This window comes from Sapajus apella, unplaced genomic scaffold (assembly GCF_009761245.1).
Source record: "Sapajus apella isolate SASKATOON/1434 unplaced genomic scaffold, GSC_monkey_1.0 scaffold11, whole genome shotgun sequence".
Lineage (NCBI taxonomy): Eukaryota > Metazoa > Chordata > Mammalia > Primates > Cebidae > Sapajus > Sapajus apella.
In genome coordinates, this window is record NW_022436951.1 from 9,973,946 (window position 1) to 9,995,479 (window position 21,534).

The following is a 21,534-nucleotide window of genomic DNA, read 5'->3' on the forward strand; positions in this document are numbered from 1 at the left end:
AGGCTAGAGCTAATGGTCTGCAGTCCTGTGTGATTATCATACGCATTCTTCGAGACCTCTGTCAGCGAGTTCCAACTTGGTCTGATTTTCCAAGCTGGGTAAGTAGTATATAACTGTATGGTGTAAAAACGTGTAGGAAATATTTCTGCAACTTTTATCCTCTTCTTTTACATGTAATTATCAGCCTTATTTGCATTTACTAAATACAATTCTTCTCTTCCGATGAGAAATCCTGGGGGAGTTTTAGAATATTTAGTTTTCTCAGAATTGACTAATTAAAGAATTCTAATTGATGTTTCTCTTTGTATTTTTCTTTCTTTTTTTGCTATTTTCACAGTGTTCTTTTTTAAATATCACAGTATTTATTAGTTGGCTTTTACATATACAAATGTATAAAGACTGAAGAATGTTTTGGTTTTTTGTTTTTTGTTTTTTTTTTTTTTTTTTTTTTTTTTTTTTTTTTTTTTTTTTTTTTTTGAGACGGAGTTTCGCTCTTGTTACCCAGGCTGGAGTGCAATGGCGCGATGTCGGCTCACCGCAACCTCCGCCTCCTGGGTTCAGGCAATTCTCCTGCCCCAGCCTCCTGAGTCGCTGGGATTACAGGCACTCGCCACCCTGCCCAGCTAATTTTTTGTATTTTTAGTAGAGACGGGGTTTCACCATGTTGACCAGGATGGTCTCGATCTCTTGACCTCATGATCCACCCGCCTCGGCCTCCCACAGTGCTGGGATTACAGGCTTGAGCCACCGCGCCCGGCCGGTTTTTTGTTTTTTTGGGATTTTGTTTGTTTGTTTGAGATGGAGTTTTGCTCTTATTGCTCAGGCTGAAGTGCAATGGCAGGACCTTGGCTCACTGCATCCTCCACCTTCTGGGTTCAAGTGATTCTCGTGCCTCAGCCTCCCGAGTAGCTGGGATTATAGGTTTCCACCACCATGCCTGGGTAATTTTTTATATTTTTAGTAGGGACAGGGTTTCACCATGTTGGCCAAGGTGGTCTCAAACTCCTGACCTCAGGTGATCCACCTACCTTGGCCTCCCAAAGTGCTGGGATTACAGGCCTGAGCCACCACACTCCACAAGAAATGTTAATCTCTTTATGCAGGGACATTTTTAAAAATAATGTATGTGGTTGGGAACTGTAAAAATTCAGAAATATGTATTATTCAAAAATAATTTTAAAAATAGGAAATTCAGTAACGCAAAAAGGTACAAAATAACCAAAAGCCTTCTTAAAGGCATATTATTTTAGCAATCTGCTTTGATTTCTCCTAGGAGAAAAAAAAGTATGCGTATGCATATGTTTCTGTCTTTATATATATATTACTTTTTGAAACTTTGATCCCTAAAGAGCAAGAATTCAGATAAACCAGGATTCATTAAAAAATATAACAACCTATCACCCCTATTGACTCTAGAGCTGAATTAATGAGAGTGAATAGCCAAGATTACCTTATTTCTTTTTATTCTCTTTTTTAACACAAGTGTGACCTTGCTATTACAGTTTAAAACTGTACAGTTTTAAAACTTTCTTAACAAAGTGCATCTTAGAATTATTTGAAAAGGCAGTCACATCTACTGCATTCTTTCTCTGGACATGTCATATTTTATTTAACATATTCATTTGATAGACATTTGGGTTTATAATCTTTTGCTATTAAATTCTCATTATACCTTATTGTATATATTGTTGTCAAGCTCTTGAGGGTGGAATAAATTGCTAGGGCTGAAATGTCAAAGTCAAAGAACATGTTCACCAGAAGGTTGGATCATTGAAAATTTCAAAAAAACTGTTAGACCTATTATATTCTTTGCACTTATTAGTTCTGGGATATTATCATACTTCTTAATGGTTAACAATATGACAGGCAAAATATTGTGGGGTGCAGTGGCTCACACCTGTAATCCCAGCACTTGGGGAGGACAAGGTGGGTCGATCACTTGAAGTCAGGAGTTCGAGACCAGCCTGGCCAACATAGTGAAATCCCGTCTCTACTAAAAATACAGCAATTAGCCGGGTATTGTGGCAGGCGCCTGTAATCCCAGCTACTCAGGAAGCTGAGGCAGGAAAATTACTTGAAACCCCAGTGGCAGAGCAGTTTCAGTGAGCTGAGAACGCGCCATTGCAGCCCAGCCTGGTGAACAGAGCGAGACCTTTGTCTCAAAAAAGAAAATTGTGTTTTTCAGTTTTCATCTGCTTTTCAACTTTGTGATGATTTTTGCTATGTGAAAGTTAACACATTTTTACAGATTTTTTTTTTTTTTTTTTTTTTTTGAGACAGAGTCCCACTTGTCAGCCAGGCTGAAGTGTAGTGGCGTGATCTGGGCTCACTGCAACCTTTGCCTCCTGGGTTCAAGCAGTTCTCCTTCCTCAGCTTCCCAAGTAGCTGGGATTACAGGCATGGGCCACCACACCCTGCTAATACTTGTATTTTTAGTAGAGATGGGGTTTCATCATGTTGGCCAGTTGGTCTTAAACTGCTAACCTCAGATGATCTGCCCACCTTGGCCTCTCAAAGTGCTGTCAATTTATAGGCCTTAGCCACTGCGCCCGGCATTACAAATTTTGATTCATTAATTGTTTATCATTTCTAGATTTTGTATTCTGACAGATTAGTTCACACCTGCTTTCTTTTAGAGCTTTTTTTTCCATCAAATTATATTTTCTATAGATATATATATGTGAATTTAAATATATACCAAAATTTGGGGTAGGATATATTCTAATTTACAGTAGTTAGTATTACGGAGGAGTGGGAGGAAAGGATAACTACTGTAGAGATCTGTAATGTTTAATTTTTACCAGGATAAATTACACATGTGCATTACTTAATTTAGACCGGGTGCAGTAGCTCACAGCTGTAATCCCAGCACTTTGGGAGGCCAAGGCAGGCAGATCATGAGGTCAGAAGTTCAAGACCAGCCTGACCAACATAGTGAAATCTTATATCTACTAAAAATACAAAAAAAAAAAAAAATTAGCCAGACATGATAGTGGGTGCCTGTAATCCCAGCTACTTGGGAGGCCGAGGCAAAGAGAATTGCTTGAACCTGGGAGGCGGAGGTTGCAGTGAGCCAAGATCACACCACTGCACTCCAGCCTGGGCAACAGTGTGAGACTCTGTCTCAAAAAAAAAAGCTATTGATAGATCAAAGATCAATCAGTCATGGTTTGGTGGCTCGTCCCTGTAATCCCATTATTTGAGAGGCCCAAGGCAGGAGGATCTCTTGAGCCCCGGAGTTGGAGACCAGCCTGGGCAACATGGCGAAATCCTTTCTTAAAACATAAAAAAATTAGCTAGGCATGATGGCATGCGCCTGTAGTTCCAGCTACTGGAGATACTCAGGTAGGAAGATCGATTGAGCCCGTGTCAAGTCTGCAGTGAGCCATGATTGTGCCACAGCAGTTCAGCCTGAGTGACAGAACGAGACCTTATCTCCCTTTGTTTTCTTTGCGGTATATCTGCAAATGATATTTTGCCTCCCAATACTTCTTATTTTCTATTTTAATTAAAAGATAATTCTAGAGTAACCAATATGGAATAAAAGAAATACTGCTTGGCATGTATGATATGTTCCTGATTGTATTGAAAATGTTTCTGGTCTATAAACTGTATTAAGCATGGTGGTATAGCCTTTTGAGATATTTACTTGTCATGTTGAATTATCAATCTTTTCCCGGTTTACTAAGCAAATTTTGAATCAGTAATGAAAGTTGAACTTTTATCAGACAATTTTTAAGTCTTGTTAACATGAATATATAGTTTTACTCCTTCAACCTGTTAAGAGTTCTTCATATTGAACTATCTTTGCATTCTGGGAATGATTCTTCATACATATGAGAAAAGTGTTTTAATGAATTCTTAAGTTCTGTTTGCCGATAGCTTGTTGAGGAATTTCTCAGTGACGTGAAATAATTTTTTAAATTTTGTTTTTGTGCTCTTTGTCAGATTTAGAAGCAGTGATCACTAACTCTCTAAAAATAATTTGGAAGCTTTTCTTTCTTTAAACTCTGAAGCAGTTTTAGTAGCATCAAAACTTTGTTTCTTGATAGTTTATAAAAATACATGTGACATCATCACTTCCCAATTCCTTTTAAGGGAATAGTGTTTTCTCTATTTCTTCTATTCTGATTAGTCTCTCTTGTGGTTAATTTTGGCAATTTATATTTCCCTTAAAAAATAACCCATTCAATAGAATTATGCTATTTTAGGATTTTTTATTAATGTTTTTGTATCTTTATTTTCTCTCTCCTGTGTGTGTGTGTGTGTGTGTGTGTGTGTGTGTGTGTGTGTCCCCGTCCGTCCACGCACGCGTGCACATGTGCTTTTAATTCTTCTTTGTGTCATTGATTAGCCAGTAAAGCATTTGCCAGATGGGAGCAAAATTACAATATGAATGTTTCAGTATTTATTTAGGTGTTTGGAATTCATTAGATTCTTAATAGATTTTAAATGCAATAATTTGTAGGTATTGTATAGCTTCAGATTTTATTTGTTTATTTATTTATTTATTTTTGAAATGGAGTCCAGCTCTGTAGCCCAGGCTGGAGTACAGTGGTGCTTTCTTGGCTCACTGCACCCTCCGCCTCCCAGGTTCAAGCAATTCTCCTGCCTCAGCCTCCCAAGGAGCTTGGATTACTGGCATGCGCCACCACACCCAGCTAATTGTATTTTTAGTAGACACAGGGTTTCATCATGTTAACCAGGGTGATCTAGAACTCCTGACCTCGAGTGATCCACCCACCTCAGCCTCCCAAGGTACTGGGATTACGGGTGTGAGCCACTACCTGCATCCCAAATTTTTTAAATGTATGGGAATACAAGCATTGTACATCATCATCCTGCTTCCTGCTTTCTTAAACTTTGGTCCCCTCTACCCACCCAGAGTGTCCTTGAAGCTATCTTTGTTGTACTACGTCCACATTTTGATACTTGGGTGAAAGACTCTCAAGACCATGGTGTCTGAGCCACCCTTGGCAGTCCAGGCTTTCAGCACTGCAGATTGGCCCTACCCAGGCTTTCTTTGAGAGAGTCACCCATCTACTTCACAGAGTGCTTTCTCCTCTGAGGGGGTGGAGAGCCATAAGAACTGAGAAGAGAATGCACAGGTCAAAGGAATTGAGGGTGCATTGGCCACAGCAGGGGAAATGATTATGAAAAAAAGTCAAAAGTGAAAAAAGGCTGCTGGCTGATCTTTGAAATCATTTACATATAACAACAAATAAATTACTATTTCAGTACTTTAAAAAAAACAAAATGTCAGTATTTTGACATTTAAAATTTGCCCCTAGTATTGTATTCTTTAAGCAGTGGTTTATCTGTTTTATTGTTTTTTCATTTCCTCAAAATCATCTCTAATCCTCATTAATAATTTATTACCTTATGAATTTATCTTTATTTTCCTTGGGGTGTTCTGTTACATTTTACAGACTTCTTGAGTTGGATACTTGATTCATTCATTTAGTCTGTAGTTATAGAGGTTTTAAAGCTGCAGTTTATGAACACAAATTATGGCTGCATAGGTAATGCTTTCTCTTTATTTTCTATATTATTTGTTTTCATACTGTTTTTAAGCCAACAGTTTTGAGGGAATTTTATTCTTCCTCTGACCCCAAGACACAGTCTTGCTCTGTTGTCCAGGCTGGAGTGCACTGGTGAGATCTCGGCTCACTGCAGCCTCCGCCTCCCAGGTTCAAGTTATTCTCCTGCCGCAGCCTCCTGAGTAGCTTGGATTACAGGCGCATGCCACCACACCCGGCTGATTTTTGTATTTTTAGTAGAGACAGGGTTTCACCATGTTGGCCAGGTTGGCCTTGGACTCCTGACCTCATGATCCCCCCACAGCCTCCCAAAGTGCTTGGATTACAGGCGTGAGCCACCATACCTGTCCAAGATTGAAGGAAGGTTGCTTTTGTTTTTGTAAATAACATCTAGTTTTTATGGCATTGTGATTCAAGAAATGTATATTTGCAATTTTTGGAATTTGAAGGGTTTTTTGTAGCCTAATACATGTTTTTATAAACTATGGTTATTTAAAAAAAGATGTGCTCTCAACAAGGTATAATGCATACCTCTGAATTTTTGTACTTCAGTCATTTTATTCCTTTTTTTTTTTCTTTTGAGACAGAGTCTCTGTGTTCACCCAGGCTGGAGTGCAATGGTACGATCTTGGCTCACTGCCCTGCAACCTCTACTTCCCGGGTTCAAGCAATTTTCCTGCCTCAGCCTCCCAAGTAGCTGGGATTACAAGCATGCATCACCATGTCTGGATAATTTTTGTATTTTTAGTATTTTCATCGTGTTGGCCAGGCTGGTCTTGAACTCTTGGCCTCAAGTGATCTGCACCTCCCTCAGCCTCCCAAAGTGCTGAGGTTATAGGTGTGAGCCACTGTGCCCTGCCCTCAACTTCTTATTGAATAGGCTGAGGGTGAGGAAGAAATGTTGATGTTGCCGTCTCCATTGGCAGAGATGGAGGATAACCCCCATATAAGTTGATCTGCGCAGTTCAAACTTGGGTTTTTCAAGGGTCAACCATAGAGTTCCCACGTATCCCCTGTACTCACACATACACAGCCTCCCTGATGCTAGAGTAGTATGTTTGTTACAATTAATGAACCCACATTGATTTGTGACTATCACCCAGAGTCTGTATAGAATGTATTATCTCTTGTTTTCATGCTATGTTCCACACAAGTACAAAGATATGCAAATCTGTTCTCACCTTTATCGATAACTTCTTTTCCTTCCCCTGTGAGATGTGATTGGAGGATTGCTTATGAAAAGGAGTAGGATTTAGCTGTCTGCAGCCTTGTTAGCAAATGTAGACTACACTCTCCTTTGTCTTTACCAGATGTGCTGTGGCACTCTATATGTGATGGAGTTTATTGGCACCACTTGAGTGTCAGATTTCAACCCAAGAAGTACTCCTAGAGCCTTTGTCTTTGTAGGATTTACTCCATTTGTTTCCTGAACCTATTTTACCATTTCCTTTCACTACAACTTACCTTCTCCTGTACCAAGAGAGCATTTGGGTATATGAAGCTAATTTGGGGCTCTATGCTGAGAGTCCACAGCCATCTTTGAAGTTTTTTTCCTACCTCTTACTCCTTTGGAAGATCTTACCTTTATTTTTTTTCTTTTATCTGCATTTTAGCCAAATACTTTATTATTGGAAATAATTTGATGTGAATAATACTATTTTTCTGTTCTTTCCTGATTTCTTTCCTGGTTTTCAGAGTCTTCAGGATAGCAAATTACAGTGATTTTCTTTTCTCTAGTGAGTTAGAAGATGGTCAGATGGAGTTTTTCCTTTCAGGAAAATTTTTCCTAACATGATTCATTTTACCTTTCTCCAAATTGGAGGTTATTGGTGAAATTTTTGGGATTTGTTGAATCAGCTGCCAACCCCACCCCCATCTCTGGAGAGCCAAGTTTGAGTTTTGCCTAAGCAGGGTAAACACTCAGTTCCTTAGGAATGTTCTGTGTCACTGGCCTTTTATCTGTTTAAGTCAAGCTATTACATTTTGCTTGAAAGGCAGTAGTGTGTATATTCTATCTTTGTTTTTGAGACGAAGGTCCCGCTCTGTCACCTAAATTGGAGTACAGTGGAGCAGTCCTGGCTTACTGCAGCTTTGAACTCCTGGGCTCAAGCAGTCCTCCTGCCTGAACCTTACTAGTGCCTGTGACTATAGGCGTATGCCACCACACCTGACTAATGTCTTTATTTTTAGTAGAGATAAGGTCTCATATGTTGCCTCAGCTGGTCACGAACTCCTGGGCTCAAGTGATCCTCTCGCCATAGTCTTCCAAAGTGCTTGGATTATAGGCATGAGCCATCATTCCTGGCCCTAATATATTTCTTAATTATGTTTTGAAGGGAAGAGAGTTTGGGTCTGTGCTATTGACATAAACAGGAGTAACTTTATCAAATTAAAAAAAAATTTGAAATTCTTATGAACTGTATTATGTTAATTTTATTTAGCATTCAGATTACTTACTTTGAACAAATCCTTAAGTAACTTACAATGCCTGCTTTTGTGGCCTTTCCTTTACCACTGCAATGAGGATTGAAAATGATATTGTGCCTTCAAATTCATGACACATTGTTCTTTTTTCATGAATCCATGGTGATGAAATGAAATATAGGTAGAGCTCTGTTGTAATGTTGGTCAGACATCAGAACTGCTCTGTGCCCTCTAAACCTTTAGAATAGTATGACTGCAGTAACCTATAAAAGGCACGAAGTTAAGTTTTTTTTTTAATGTTTATTATAGGCCTAGGACAATGGCTCATACCTGTAATCCCAGCACTTTAGGAGACCGAGGTTGGCAGGGGTCACTTGAGGCCAGGAGTTCAAAGTCAGCCTTGTTTGTATAGTGAGACCCTATGTCTACAAAAGACAAACATAAAAATTAGCCAGATGTGATGGCACGCACCTGTAGTCCCAGCTACTCAGGAGGCTGAGCTCAGAGGATCACTTGAGCTGAGGAGTTTGAGGCTGCAGTTCTCTGTGATTTCACCACTGCACTTCAGTTTGGTCAGCAGGCTAAGACCATGTCTCCCTCTCCCTCTTTCTCTCTCTCTCTCTCTCTCTCTCTTTCTCTCTCTCTCTCTCTCTCTCTCTCACACACACACACACACACACACACACACACACAATGTTTATTACTATTTTATTTCTAAACAGTATCTTATGATGAGGAGTATTTCACAAAAAAAAAAAAAAAAAAAATCTGTTATTGAGCTGGTTACAGTGGCCCATGCCTGTAGTCCCACGTACTCAAGAGGCTGAGGTAAGAGGATCTCTTGAGCCCAGGAGTTTAAGGCTAGCCTGGGCACACAGCAAGACCCTATCTCAAAAAAAAAAAATCTGCCACAATATTGGTGAACGTTGAAAACAGTATGCTAAATGCAAGAAGCCAGGCACAAAAGGTCACATAATCATAGAGACAGAGTGCATATCTCTAACAGAAATAGGGGTAAGAGGGTTTACTTTGGGGTAATGGAAATGTTTTGGAACTAGATAAAGGTGGTTCCATAGTGTAATAATGCTGCCGAATTATTCACTTTAAAATGGTTAATGTTATCTTTTTTGAGATAAGGTTTCACTCTGTCAGTTGGGCTATAGTGCAGTGGCATGATCATGACTCACTGCAGCCTCTACTTTTCCAGGTTAAGCGATCCTTCTGACTCACCCTCCAAAGTACATGGGGACTATAGGTGCATGCTACCATGCCTGGCTAGATTTTTTTAAATTTTTTTGTAGAGGTAAGGTCTCACTATGTTGCCCAGACTGGTCTCAAACACCTGGACCCAAGGGTCCTCCCATCTTGGCCTCCAGAAGTGCTGGGATTATAGGCATCAGCAACCATGCCTGACCTTTTTTTTTTTTTTTTGTAAGAATGTTATATCAAATGTAAAGGAGTCATTAAAGGTGGATAAAACTGGTATAATTATTCTTCCTGCCCAAATATCAGATGTTGAAATGTGTTAACATTTCTTTTTACATATTTTACTGGCTTTCAGAGGCATTTGTAAGTAATACAGATTTTAGTGGTGGTAGCTTGTACCAAGAGTTCTTCTGGCTGTTGCTGATAGAAACAACAGAGAGTTCTAAAATGATAGGACAGTAACATCTCAGGGCAAAAAACAGTTTCAGCTTACAAAAGAATCACTAAATGGTACATGAACTAACTCAGCATTGGGTACCCCCTACCAAAATCATCTATTTAACTGTATGCACACCCCCAATTCACTAAAAGCTGTAAGTAAATGTTTTCCCTGCAAGTCATGACCATTTTTATTAAGACTTTCCTACATTTCACCATATGAAATAAAGTGCTGTGAGTAAATATATTACAAAAATGCAACAGCCTGCAAATGGGCTTACAAATCAAAGTCTTTTTGCATGTTATCAATAATAATCCATGTCAACTGGACTGTGTAAGTGGCTTTTGTATATACAATTGCCTATTGTTGGGGTATTCATAAAATCATATTTTAAGAGCATAAACATCTTAATCTATAAAATGAGAATGATGGTTATATCTGCCTTCAGAACATGATTATAATAATTAGAATTGGTTAATACATGTGAAGACCCAGAACATTGCTTAATGAGGCTAAATACTCAATAAGTGGTAGCTATATGAAGAGTTAGATAACTGCTACTACTACTGTTACTTAACCAGAACTCCTAGTGCTAGTGATTGTTTCTAGTCTGTTACAAACTTAGAGCTGGGCAGAATATTTTTTGTGCTTTTGTGATGTAGTAATAGCCCTATTGTAAATTCTTAGTACTCACATTGCTGGACTAATTAACGTGTGTCTTTTAAAATTTTGATAGAGCTTGCCATTGTGCTTTAAAGAAAGGTTTTACTAGTTTACACTCCCACCAGTGAAAGTGCCTGTGTTACTTCAATCTCATCAGGTGGCTTTGTTTTGTTTTACACAGGTCTTTAGCTCTACCAGAGCTGGAAACTAATATTCAAGGAAACTAGTTAATGTTTTCTCTCTGGATCACCCATTAATGAAAGATACTTATTGAAACATAGTGAGAAAGAAAAAAAATCTTTTTGATTCAGAAAGATCTGGGTTCAGATCTCAGCTTTATCACCTAGCTACGTGACCTTGGACAAAGCTGTTTTTAACCTCTTAAATTTATGGGGTTTTTTTCATCTTGAATTAAATTATACATCTAAGAGATCATTTAGCATGATGCCTGCCACTTACTAAGAGTTACTCTTATTATAACTGGAGATGGGAAGGGAAAAAATATACTTCATGAGTGTTTTTAAAAAGCAAATAGGGTTGGGTGCAGTGCCTCACGCTTGTAATTCCATCACTTTGGGAGGCCAAGGTAGGAGGATCACTTGAGCCCAGGAGTTCAAGACCACCTCAGGCAACATAGGAAGACCTCATCTCTTAAAAATTTAAAAATTAGCTGAGCATGGTTGGTGGGTCCTGTAGTACCACCTACTCTGGAGGCTGAGGTGTATCACTTGAGCCCAGGAGGTCAAGGCTACCATGAGTTATAATCACACCACTGCATTCCAGTCTAGGAAACAGAGCAAGATCCTGTCTCTGAAAAAGTAAATAAAAAGCAAATATTCAGTTGAGTGCAGTGGCATTCACCTATACTCTCAGCTACTAGGGAAGCTGAGATAGGATTACTTGAGCCCAGACATTCAAGCTCAGCTGCAGTGTACTGTGATTGTGCCTGCAAATAACTGCTGCACTCCATCATGGGCAACATAGTAAGATCCCATCTGTAAAAAACATTTTTTAATTAAAAAATTTTTAAAGCAAATATTAAACAATACTTGATTTTTTAATCATTTAATATGAGGAGCTTTTTCTATCTCCAGTTATAACAACTCTTAATAAGTTATTCTCTTATATAATTATAGCTACCAAGACCCTTTCCATTACAACCTGAAGTGTCATTTTCTTAATTTGATTCTATTTATTTTTGATATTCTTACTTTTGAATTATAGTCTATTTTCATTGCTCTTTTAACTATAGACATCTGCTTGGAGAACAGCTATATTCTTTAGAAAATTACATTGCTTACTTCACAGAAAATGGTGTCAGAGGCAGGTAGTTTACTTAGTTTTATTGTGTATGTTTAAGTATAATGACTTTTTGTGTGCCATAAATAATTTATTTTTCTTGATTTTTTAAAATTCATTTCTGCTTTTACCTGCTGGTATAAATCAGAAATGCCTGATTCTTAAAGTAAATCAATAAACAGATTTTGAAAAAGCTTTGAGTTACTTGAAACACATTTTTATGTCTTGACATACCTAAACTGCAGCTGATTATTTAATCCTCACTTTTCTCATATTTGCCAAAACTACTCAGTAAAAATTTGAGGCATTTATCAAAAGTTATATATTTTATGACTTCAATTTTGTGTAATCACAACATCAATATTTTGTTAATTGTTACTCTTGATTTATTTTATCACTGAGTTGTCAGGATTATTCCCACATTCTTTCCAAAATCATTCCTTGTCATAATCATTTACTAAGTATTTACAAAATTCTGGCTACATGTGCTAGGAAAGTGGGCTCAAAATGAGTAACACTAATCTTATCCTCAAGGATCTCTCAGTCTTTTCGTATCTTAAAATAATACTCGGTTTGTCTGGAAATGAGAGATATTCCATACACATGCATTGAGTTTTCTAGATGACTGAAGCTTATCCCCTAAAATATTAAAACTCAACTTAAAAATGAAAATCCATAAAAAAAGAAAAATGTCTTGAGGGGCTGGATGCTTTGGTGCATGCTTGTAATCCCAAGGCTTTGGGAGGCCAAGGCAGTTGGTTTACATGAGTCCAGGTTTGAAACCAGCCTGGACAGCATAGTGAGACCATGTCTCTACAAAAGTTAGCCAGGCACAGTGACTGCGCCTATTGCCCCAGTCGTACAGTGGCACGACCATGGCTCACTGCAGCATCAAGCTCTTGGGCTCAAGGGATCCTGAGCTGACATGGGAGGACCACTTGAGCCCAAGAGCTTGAGGCTGCAGTGAGCCATGGTCGTGCCACTGCATTCTAGCCTGGGTGACAGAGCGAGACCCTTTCTCAAAGAATATTGAACATCTTCCTGTATTCTTCAGTGGAATAAACTGAGCTCTCTTTTTAAATTGTGACTTACATTTATCATTGTGAATATCCATTATTTTCAATTTTTTTCCAGTCGTACTGGAAGCTATCATTTTTTCATAGCTGTTAATGTGTACTATTTCTTTAAATTCTCATTTCTTAAAATGTAAAGACATTCTGAGAAATGGCCTTAGAATGAATAGGTTGACATAGTTTTTACCTCTAAAAAGTAAGTCGGTAAGCTTTTTTAGTATACAACCAAAAGTGTGGGTTCTCACTAATGTCTTTTCAGCTTTCATTATCATCTTAAGGATTTCATAGTGGTTCCAAACTAGTTTCTTTCAACTGCTATTAGTAGTCTTATTTAAACTTAAAGTAAAAGCTACAACACGGATAAACCTTAAATGTTATGCTGAGTGAGAGAAGTCAGACACAAAGCCATGTATTTGTATAAAATGTCCAGAGTTGGCAAATCTGTAGAAATAAAGTGATTTGGTGGTTGCCAAGGGCTAGAAGAAACGGAGAATGGAGAATGACTGCTAATGGGTGTGTGGCTTCTTTTGGAGATCATGAAAATGTTCTGTAATTAGGTAATGGTGATGATTGAACAACTCTGTAAATATACTAAAAACTACTAAATTGTTTAAAAGGGTGAATCTTAAATGTTATCTCAATTTTTTTAAATCTAAATACAAACAAATTTTTCTAATGAGACCCTTCAAAACACCACTCCCTGGGTTGGCTCTTTTCTTTTCTTTTTTTTTTTTTTGGATTTTTTTGTAGAGACAGGATTTTGCCCAGGCTGGTCTTAAACTCCTGAGCTCAGGCAGTCGGCCTCTCAATGTGCTGGGATTATACGCATGAGCCACCGATCCCAGCTGCTACTTTCTAAATCTATACTTACTTTTTTTTTTTTTTTTTTTTTTTGAGACAGAGTCTTATTCTGTCGCCCAGGTTGGAGTGCAGTGGTGCAACCTTGGCTCACTGCAGCCTCCACCTCCCAGGTTCAAGCCATTCTTCTGCCTCAGCCTCCTGAGTAGTTGGGACTATAGGCACGCACCACCATGCCGGCTAATTATTGTATTTTTAGTAGAGATGGGGTTTCACCATATTGGCCAGGCTGGTCTCGAACTCCTGATCTCAAGTGATCTGCTTCCCTTGGCCTCCCAACAGTGCTGGGATTACAGGCGTGAGCCACCACACCGGCTATATATATTTTCATTTTTGTCTTTTATTCATTGGTTTAGATTTTTAGTCTCTCAGTTGTAATTTACTGTGAAAACATAATTTGTATTTTCCTTAGAGGTAATAGAAGTCTGGCCGTGTCTAATGAAAATTTAAATGATTCCCATTTTTTGTAAAGAAAAAACCAAAAGTCTTGTACTTAGTAGAATAGTGTCTACTCAAACTCCCTTAGCAGTCTTACAGGTATCAGAAAATAAATGTGTGTGAACCCCAGATATCTAAAGAATTTTTTTTCAAATGAGAAGCCTCATAATCCAAATAATTTTAAGAGCTATTATAAAGGTTAGTAGTAATTAAAAATAAAACAAAAAAATCTGTTACTCTTGCATTTTTCTCCATTAAGCACAAACTACAAAGTCTTTCCAAAATGTAAATTTTGTATTGCCTTAATTTTGTTTTCTTTGCTTGACTTTTATTACTTAATTTTGAAAGTTTTATATTATATGTAATATTTATTTTCTGTTTTTGTGATTTGTTTTATATAGCTTTTCAATCTTTAAAATTTTAGTTTGTCATTATAGTGTTTGAAAATGAGTAATTCCTTTGATTGGTAAGCTGTTAAACACATTTTTATGTTTTATTTTTAGGCTATGGAGTTATTAGTAGAGAAAGCAATCAGCAGTGCTTCTAGCCCTCAGAGCCCTGGGGATGCACTGAGAAGAGTTTTTGAGTGCATTTCTTCGGGGATTATTCTTAAAGGTAACTTTTACTTTGTTTTTAACGAAGTAAAATGAAATTTACTCATTTGCTGGTTGAATATTTTTTTTTATGAATAGACAGTGCTAATGCTTTTGTCTCCCTGTGGTAATTGTTGTAGGTAGTCCTGGACTTTTGGATCCTTGTGAAAAGGATCCCTTTGATACCTTGGCAACAATGACTGACCAGCAGCGTGAAGACATTACATCCAGTGCACAGGTACTAGTATTCCCAAATCCAGAGCTCTAGTGAGTTACTCCAGTAAGGTTTTATTTTTCTGTTATTGTCCTAAATATTGTAAGTCACTATGTAATATTTATTCTTCTGCTTCTGTAGTAAGCAAATCCTTAGAGAGGATATTAAAATAGCTTGCCCAAAAAATTCTATTAGATTTAACTAATAGAGTTCAAAATTTTATTATTTAGTTATATGGCCACTTCTAAGTAAGCACATTATATATTATAAAAATAGAGTAATATTTTCAGTGTCTCATTGAATCTGGATAATAGATTATGTATCAAGATCAGCAGAAATTCTTATGTCCTCTGGTTGTACAAAAGTCATTTGCTGTGGTGTTTATGGTCATTATTGTTATAATTTAACCTTTCCTGCCACTGTCAAATAAAGCAAATAAAAATGAGGGCTCTGGAGACAGAATCCCTGGATTTGACTACCAGTTCTGCCCTCTCATCTATAATATGGATATAAAAGCAATATCTTCTCAAACAGGATTGTTGAGAAGATTAGATGAGTTAATATGTGTAACCATCCTAGCACCTGGTTTATGGAAGGATCTTAAACGTTAGCTGGTATTATCTTCATCTTATTAACCCTATTGAGAGAATAATTATGAAAAAGAGAAAACGTTGAACCTAATAAATGAATGAAAAAATAATCAACCTAAAGTTGGTATAGCTTTCCATTGTTGATTCCAGAAATGTGCTGAGTAGGGGAAAAAAGCATAGTAGCTATGAACAATAATCCACTCTAAGATACTTGGGAGTTGTTGGATTTAAGATCTTGATTTATTATCTTGAATAATTTGGAATTTGAAAGATGTAAATTGTTATGCCAGAAACTGTACTGGGGGAGAGATAGTAGTAGTAGAACTTTTATGGATATCTTACAGACCCAGAACATGCCAAATTCTTATGCATTTGATGTTTTTATTTCTTTAATTTTCTAAGGAAGAAGATAGTTGCCTTGAGCGTCTCTTCTTTCTCCCTTTGGTACTTATGAGAATTAGTTATAAATTTAAGGGAAAAGAAATTCAGGGGGAAACACTTGAAAACTAACAAAATTCGTTATTAAGAGGAATGCTTATTTTTCAAAAAATGTGACCTTAAAGAAAGTGGTCTGGTTTTAGGAGAACATTTAGAAGTGTTCTTACTAAAAGTGAAGGAGTTACATAATATATAATGCATTTATGTAGCACTCATGAAATAATAGTTGCATGAGAAGGAAACAGATTGGTACTTCCTAGGAGTTAAGGATAGGAAGGAATGGCGTGGCTCCAAAGGGGGTCTTGTGGCAACAGAACAGTTGACCATCTTGATTGTGATGGTGATTACATCACATAAGGCTGCATATGTGATGAAATTGCATTGAGCTGTACACACTTGCACATATAAATAAATGTATATAACTGATGAAATATGAAGCACCAGTGTCAATTTCAGTTTATTTTTTGGTGGCCTGTAGCTCCCATGTTAATGTCCCTCTTCCTTCCTTTGTCTCTGGAATGATGCCATATTTCCTTCTATAGTGTCTACCTTTATTCTTGTATGCCACTATGTTTTTTCTCCAGTGATCCTTTTCAAGTTGCCTCTGCCAGATACAGCCTTTGTCATTTAATAAAATTCCTTCCTCTAGGTAGGTGTACATAGTTTAACGTACCTTTAAAAGGGCTAAATTTATAAGGTTAATCACCCCTTCCCAAGAAGGAAATAGATTGTAAAATAAACTTTTAATCTTTGATGATTATTAAAATTCCAAAATGTCTTTGTATGGGAATAATTCATATCAATCTTCAAATTTAGTTTGCTGCTAAATAACTATCAATGAGATAGAATTTTCTCTTCTTGCCTGACCTTAGAAATACCTACAAACCACATGCAGAGCAAGAGATTGTAGAGTGCTCACTAAAGCCTCAAATGCTACCTTGGTTTTACTTATTGGAGTATTCTTTCATTTAGAAACTATTAATAATATTAGCATCGGCTGGGCCGGGCAAAGTGGCTTAAGCCTGTAATCCCAGCACTTAAGGAGGCCGAGGCAGGCAGACCACCACCTGAGGTCAGGAGTTTGAGACCAATATGACAAAACCCTGTCTCTACTAAAAATAAAGTAGCTGGGAGTGGTGGCATGAGCTCCTATAGTACCAGCTACTCTAGAGACTGAGGCACGAGAACCATTTGAACCCAGGAGGCACTGCAGTGAGCCAAAATCATACCATTGCGCTCCAGCCTGGGCAACAGAGTAAGACTCTGTTTCAAAAAAAGGAATAGTAGCTTAGTAGCAATATCTCTAAATATTCGGCCAGACACAGTAGCTCACACCCATAATCCCAGCGGTTTGGGAGGCCGAAGGAGGTGGATCATCTGAGGTCAGGAGTTTGAGACCAGCCTGACCAACATGGAGAAACCCCACCTCTACTAAAAATTTTTAAAAATTAACCAGGTGTGGTGACACATGCCTGTAATCCCAGCTATTCAGGAGGCTGAGGCAGGAGAATCGCTTGAACCTGGGAGGTGGAGGTTGTGGTAAGCCAAGATTGGACCATTGCACTCCAGCCTGAGCAACAAGAGCAAAACTCTTGTCTCAAAAAAAAAAAAAGTACAAATACTTGTTATTGTATATGAGATACCTTTGGATATTTTCTATTAATGTAGAAGAAAACCCTGTTCTGTTATATTTAGGAAGGATCTTATAAGTTTCTCTCAAAGAGTTAGTATATTATGATGATAAAAATTCCTAGTTCTTACCTGGGAAATTAACAGCCTTATAACTTAAGTGAGGTAGAGAAACACTCAGTACTGGCAAAAGTCTGTAATAATTGCAGACTAAGTAGCATGCTGTATCAAGTCCTGACTGCTGATGACTTTGAGACTTTCAGGATTTTCAAAGCATGTGTATGAGGCAAAATTCTTAGGAACTAGAATTATTTACCTTGGGGGAAAAGTTTTGGAGCAATAAATTCCCATGTGGATGACTATAACCAGTAACTATCCTATATCTCATAATCAGAGCAGGGATTTAAAATAGTCTGAACAGCAGTCACTTTGAAAAACAGGTTAGGGCCGGGCACAGTGGCTCACACCTGTAATCTCAACAGTTTGGGAGGCCGAGGCAAGAGGATTGGTTGAGCCCAGGAGTTTAAGACCAACCTGGCACATTAGCATAACCTCATCTCTATTAAAAAAAAAATTTTGGCAAGGCACAGTGGCTCATGCCTGTAATCCCAGCACTTTGGGAGGCCGAGGTAGGTGGATCATGAGATCAGGAGTTCAAGACCAGCCTGGCCAACATGGTAAAACCCAGTCTCTACTAAAAATACAAATATTAACCAGGTGTGATGGTGGGCACCTGTAGTCCCAGCTACTCACTCAGGAGACTGAGATAGCAGAATTGCTTGCATTCGAGGGTCGGAGGTTGCGGTGAACCGAGATCACACCCCTGCCTTCTAGCCTGGGCAACAGAGAGAGACTCCATCTCAAAAAAAGAGAAAAAGAAAAAGAAAATACAAGTTATAGCTGGGCGTAATGGCTCATGCTTATAATCCTAGCAGGTGGGCAGAGTTCAAGACCAGCCTGGGCAGCATGGAGAAACCCCATCTCTACAGAAAATACAAAAATTAGCCAGTTGTGTTGGTACGGGCATGTGGTCCTGGCTACTCGGGAGACTGAGTGAGGTCACTTGAGCCCAGGGAGATTGAGGTTGCAGTGAGCTGTGATGGCACCACTGTGCTCCAGCCTGGGCAACAGAGTAACACCCTGTCTCCAAAAAAAAAAAAAAAAAAAAAAGAATTATAAATAACAATTAGATACTGTTTGGCCCGTCATACCTGTGAGAATTTTTTTTCCCATTTATAGTATCCAGAAGGGGAAGCAGACTTGCATACGTATTACTAGTGGATACGTTAATCAGTATAAATTTTGGGGAGCGTTGTTTGTCAGTATTCACTTTTACATGTTCAGCAGTCCTACTGATTAAAAGCTACTTCTCCAGAAATTGTCACTTCAGTACACAGAAACATCTTAAAACAGGCATTCATTGTAGTACAGTAATAAAAATACTGGAACCAGCCTAGTGTTTACCAGTAGAAAATTAGGTAAATAAGTTTGGTACATCCACATGAATATAATTACAGTTCTTAAATTATGTGCTGTCTACCAAATGCCTAGGGAGGCCATCAGCAACCATTCTGTTAAAGCAGGTAGCTCCCATTTTTCTTTGTTTTCAATACCCTGCTTGTTTTTTTGATGACACTTCTCATAATTTTTGTGATTTTTGTGTGTGTCCTGGCTCCACTAAATGTAAGCTTTATGAAAGCAGAAATTTTGCTTGTTGTTTACAGTCAGATATGCTAAGTGCTTAATTAGGTATCTGCTAAATGAACAAGCATATGAATGAACGGTTAAATGAAAAAAAAAAATGAATTGCGATCCTTTTTATAAAGCTGGGGAGGTGTATGTTTGTTCAGCCCATGCCGCAGCCCTGTGAACATGGGCATTTGATGAAAAACTGGGAAAATATATGGATATGAACAAAAGAGGGGCTTGCTCAGTGACAAAGACACTTTCTTTTGCAGTTTCAGGATGGTGTTTTTTGTTTTTTTAAATAAACGTAATACTGAATTTATTTAAATTTTTTTAACTTAATGTTTAAGAAAACAAAATGGCATGCACACAGAAAAGCCTGGAAATAAAAATATGAGAACCTACACATTATTTCATTTGTGAAACTAATTCATTTAAATGTTTCTTTCATTACACATGCTTTTTTATGTTGCATTTGGAGGGAGGTAAATGTAATAAGTATTACTACTTGGGGTCTATCCGGTTAACTCAAAATTCTGACTCTTTGTTGCAGTTTGCATTGAGACTCCTTGCATTCCGCCAGATACACAAAGTTCTAGGCATGGATCCATTACCGCAAATGAGCCAACGTTTTAACATCCACAACAACAGGAAACGAAGAAGGGATAGTGATGGAGTTGATGGATTTGAAGCTGAGGGGAAAAAAGACAAGAAAGATTATGATAACTTTTAAAGTGTCTGTGAATCTTCAGTGTTAAAAAAAACAACAGGTGCCCATTTGTTGGCTGTTTTTCATTCATAATAATGTCTACATAAAAAAATATATCAAGAATTTAAAGGATTTCATGGGAGAACCAAGTTTTTCTATGACATTTAAAAATGTATACTGTTAGGTGTTATTTGAATGGGAAGACACCAAAAAAAAAAAAAAAAAAAAAAAAGTGCTCCGACTAGGGGGAAACAGTGGTTCTGATTTTTTCCCATTATTTTGATTTTATTTTCTGGTTGCCCTAGCTCCCCTCCTTCCCCCCCCCCCCATTTTTGTGTCTTTTATTAACCTAGTGCATTGTCTTATTAAATCTTTACTGTATTTAATGCAGGATTTGTGCTTCAGTTGCTCTTTGTATTTTGATATTTTTATTTAGAGGTTTTGTTTGCTTTTTGACACTAGTTGTAAGTTACTTTGTGTTATAGATGATATCCTTTACCCCTTCCTAATATTTTACAGCAGTACGTTTTTTTGTAACGTGAGACTGCAGAATTTTTTTTGTTTTTCTGTATGTGAAGGATTACAACACAAAAAGTTATCCTGCCATTCGAGTGCTCAGAACTGAATGTTTCTGCAGATCTTGTGGCATTTGTCTCTAGTGTGATATATAAAGGTGTAATTAAGACAAATTTCTGTTAATCTAATCAAGTTTGCTGTTAGTTGTGCATTAGCAGTATAAAAGCTAATATATACTATATGGTCTTGCAACAGTTTTAAAGCCTCTGCATAATTGATAATAAAAATGCATGACATTTTTGTTTTTAATAGATTTTTAAAACTATAATTTTAGGTTTAACACGTAGATCTTTGTACAGTTGACTTTTTGACATAGCAAGGCCAAAAATAACTTTCTGAATATTTTTTTCTTGTGTATAAGTGGAAAGGGCATTTTTCACATATAAGTGGGCTAACCAGTATTTTCAAAAGAACTTTATCATTGTGCAACTAACAACAGTAACTAGCCCTTAATTATGGTGACAGTTCCTTGTTGGTGTGTGTGAGATTACTCTAGCAACTATTACAGTGTAACACAGTTGATCTTCTCCACACACCCCATCACCCAGATAAATTTGCAGTTCTGTTAACAGTGAGGTTGATAAAGTATTACTGACAAAAAAAATTAAAATTATCTAAGAAAAAAACAGAAAATTATTTGGTGTGGCCATCTTACATGCTTATGTCTCCTACATAAAGCTAAATATTCTAGCAGTGATGTAATGAAAAAATTACATCTTAACTGTTGATGTATGTATGCTCTGGTACACAGATGTCATTTTGTTGTCACGGCACTACAGTGAAATACACAAATAAAAAATTAAATTCATATAATGACTTAAATGTATTATATATTAGAACTGACAACATAAACTACTTTTGCTTTGAAATAATGTATGCTTCAGTAAAATCATATTCAAATTTATTAAGTACTACATCTTATTATTCCTGACAAATCTTTGTTGACTAAGCATATAATTTTCAGAACATTTCCTAATTAAATACTGTATTGGCTTAATTTCTTTCTAAGGTAAGAATCTTCCCCCAAAGTCTTAGAGGGCCAGGAAACCATAGGAGACCACAGGGGAAATAGAACAGGACACTCAGACTTTTCTCCCAGATTTGTCACATACAGATCGAGTATCAAATCCAAAAATCTGAAAGTGTCAAAATCTGAAAC

The 21,534-nt window shown here is 37.4% G+C and overlaps 1 protein-coding gene across 5 annotated transcripts in view; it reads left to right on the plus strand.

The window, feature by feature from the left end:
* Positions 1-21,279, plus strand: part of ZFR (zinc finger RNA binding protein) — an 88,991-nt gene extending 67,712 nt beyond the window's left edge. For 3 of the 5 annotated variants that reach the window (XR_004269320.1, XM_032279018.1, XM_032279019.1), the window contains 4 exons: positions 3-98; positions 14,444-14,555; positions 14,674-14,771; positions 19,644-21,279. Coding sequence is in view for 3 of the 5 variants with exons in the window: in XM_032279018.1 (XP_032134909.1) it covers positions 3-98; positions 14,444-14,555; positions 14,674-14,771; positions 19,644-19,823 (486 nt within the window). In the remaining 2 variants the exon portion in view is untranslated. The remainder of the gene's footprint in view (positions 1-2; positions 99-14,443; positions 14,556-14,673; positions 14,772-19,643) is intronic. The other 2 variants (XR_004269321.1, XM_032279020.1) reach the window with 2 other exon arrangements.
* The last annotated feature ends 255 nt before the right edge of the window (positions 21,280-21,534 follow it).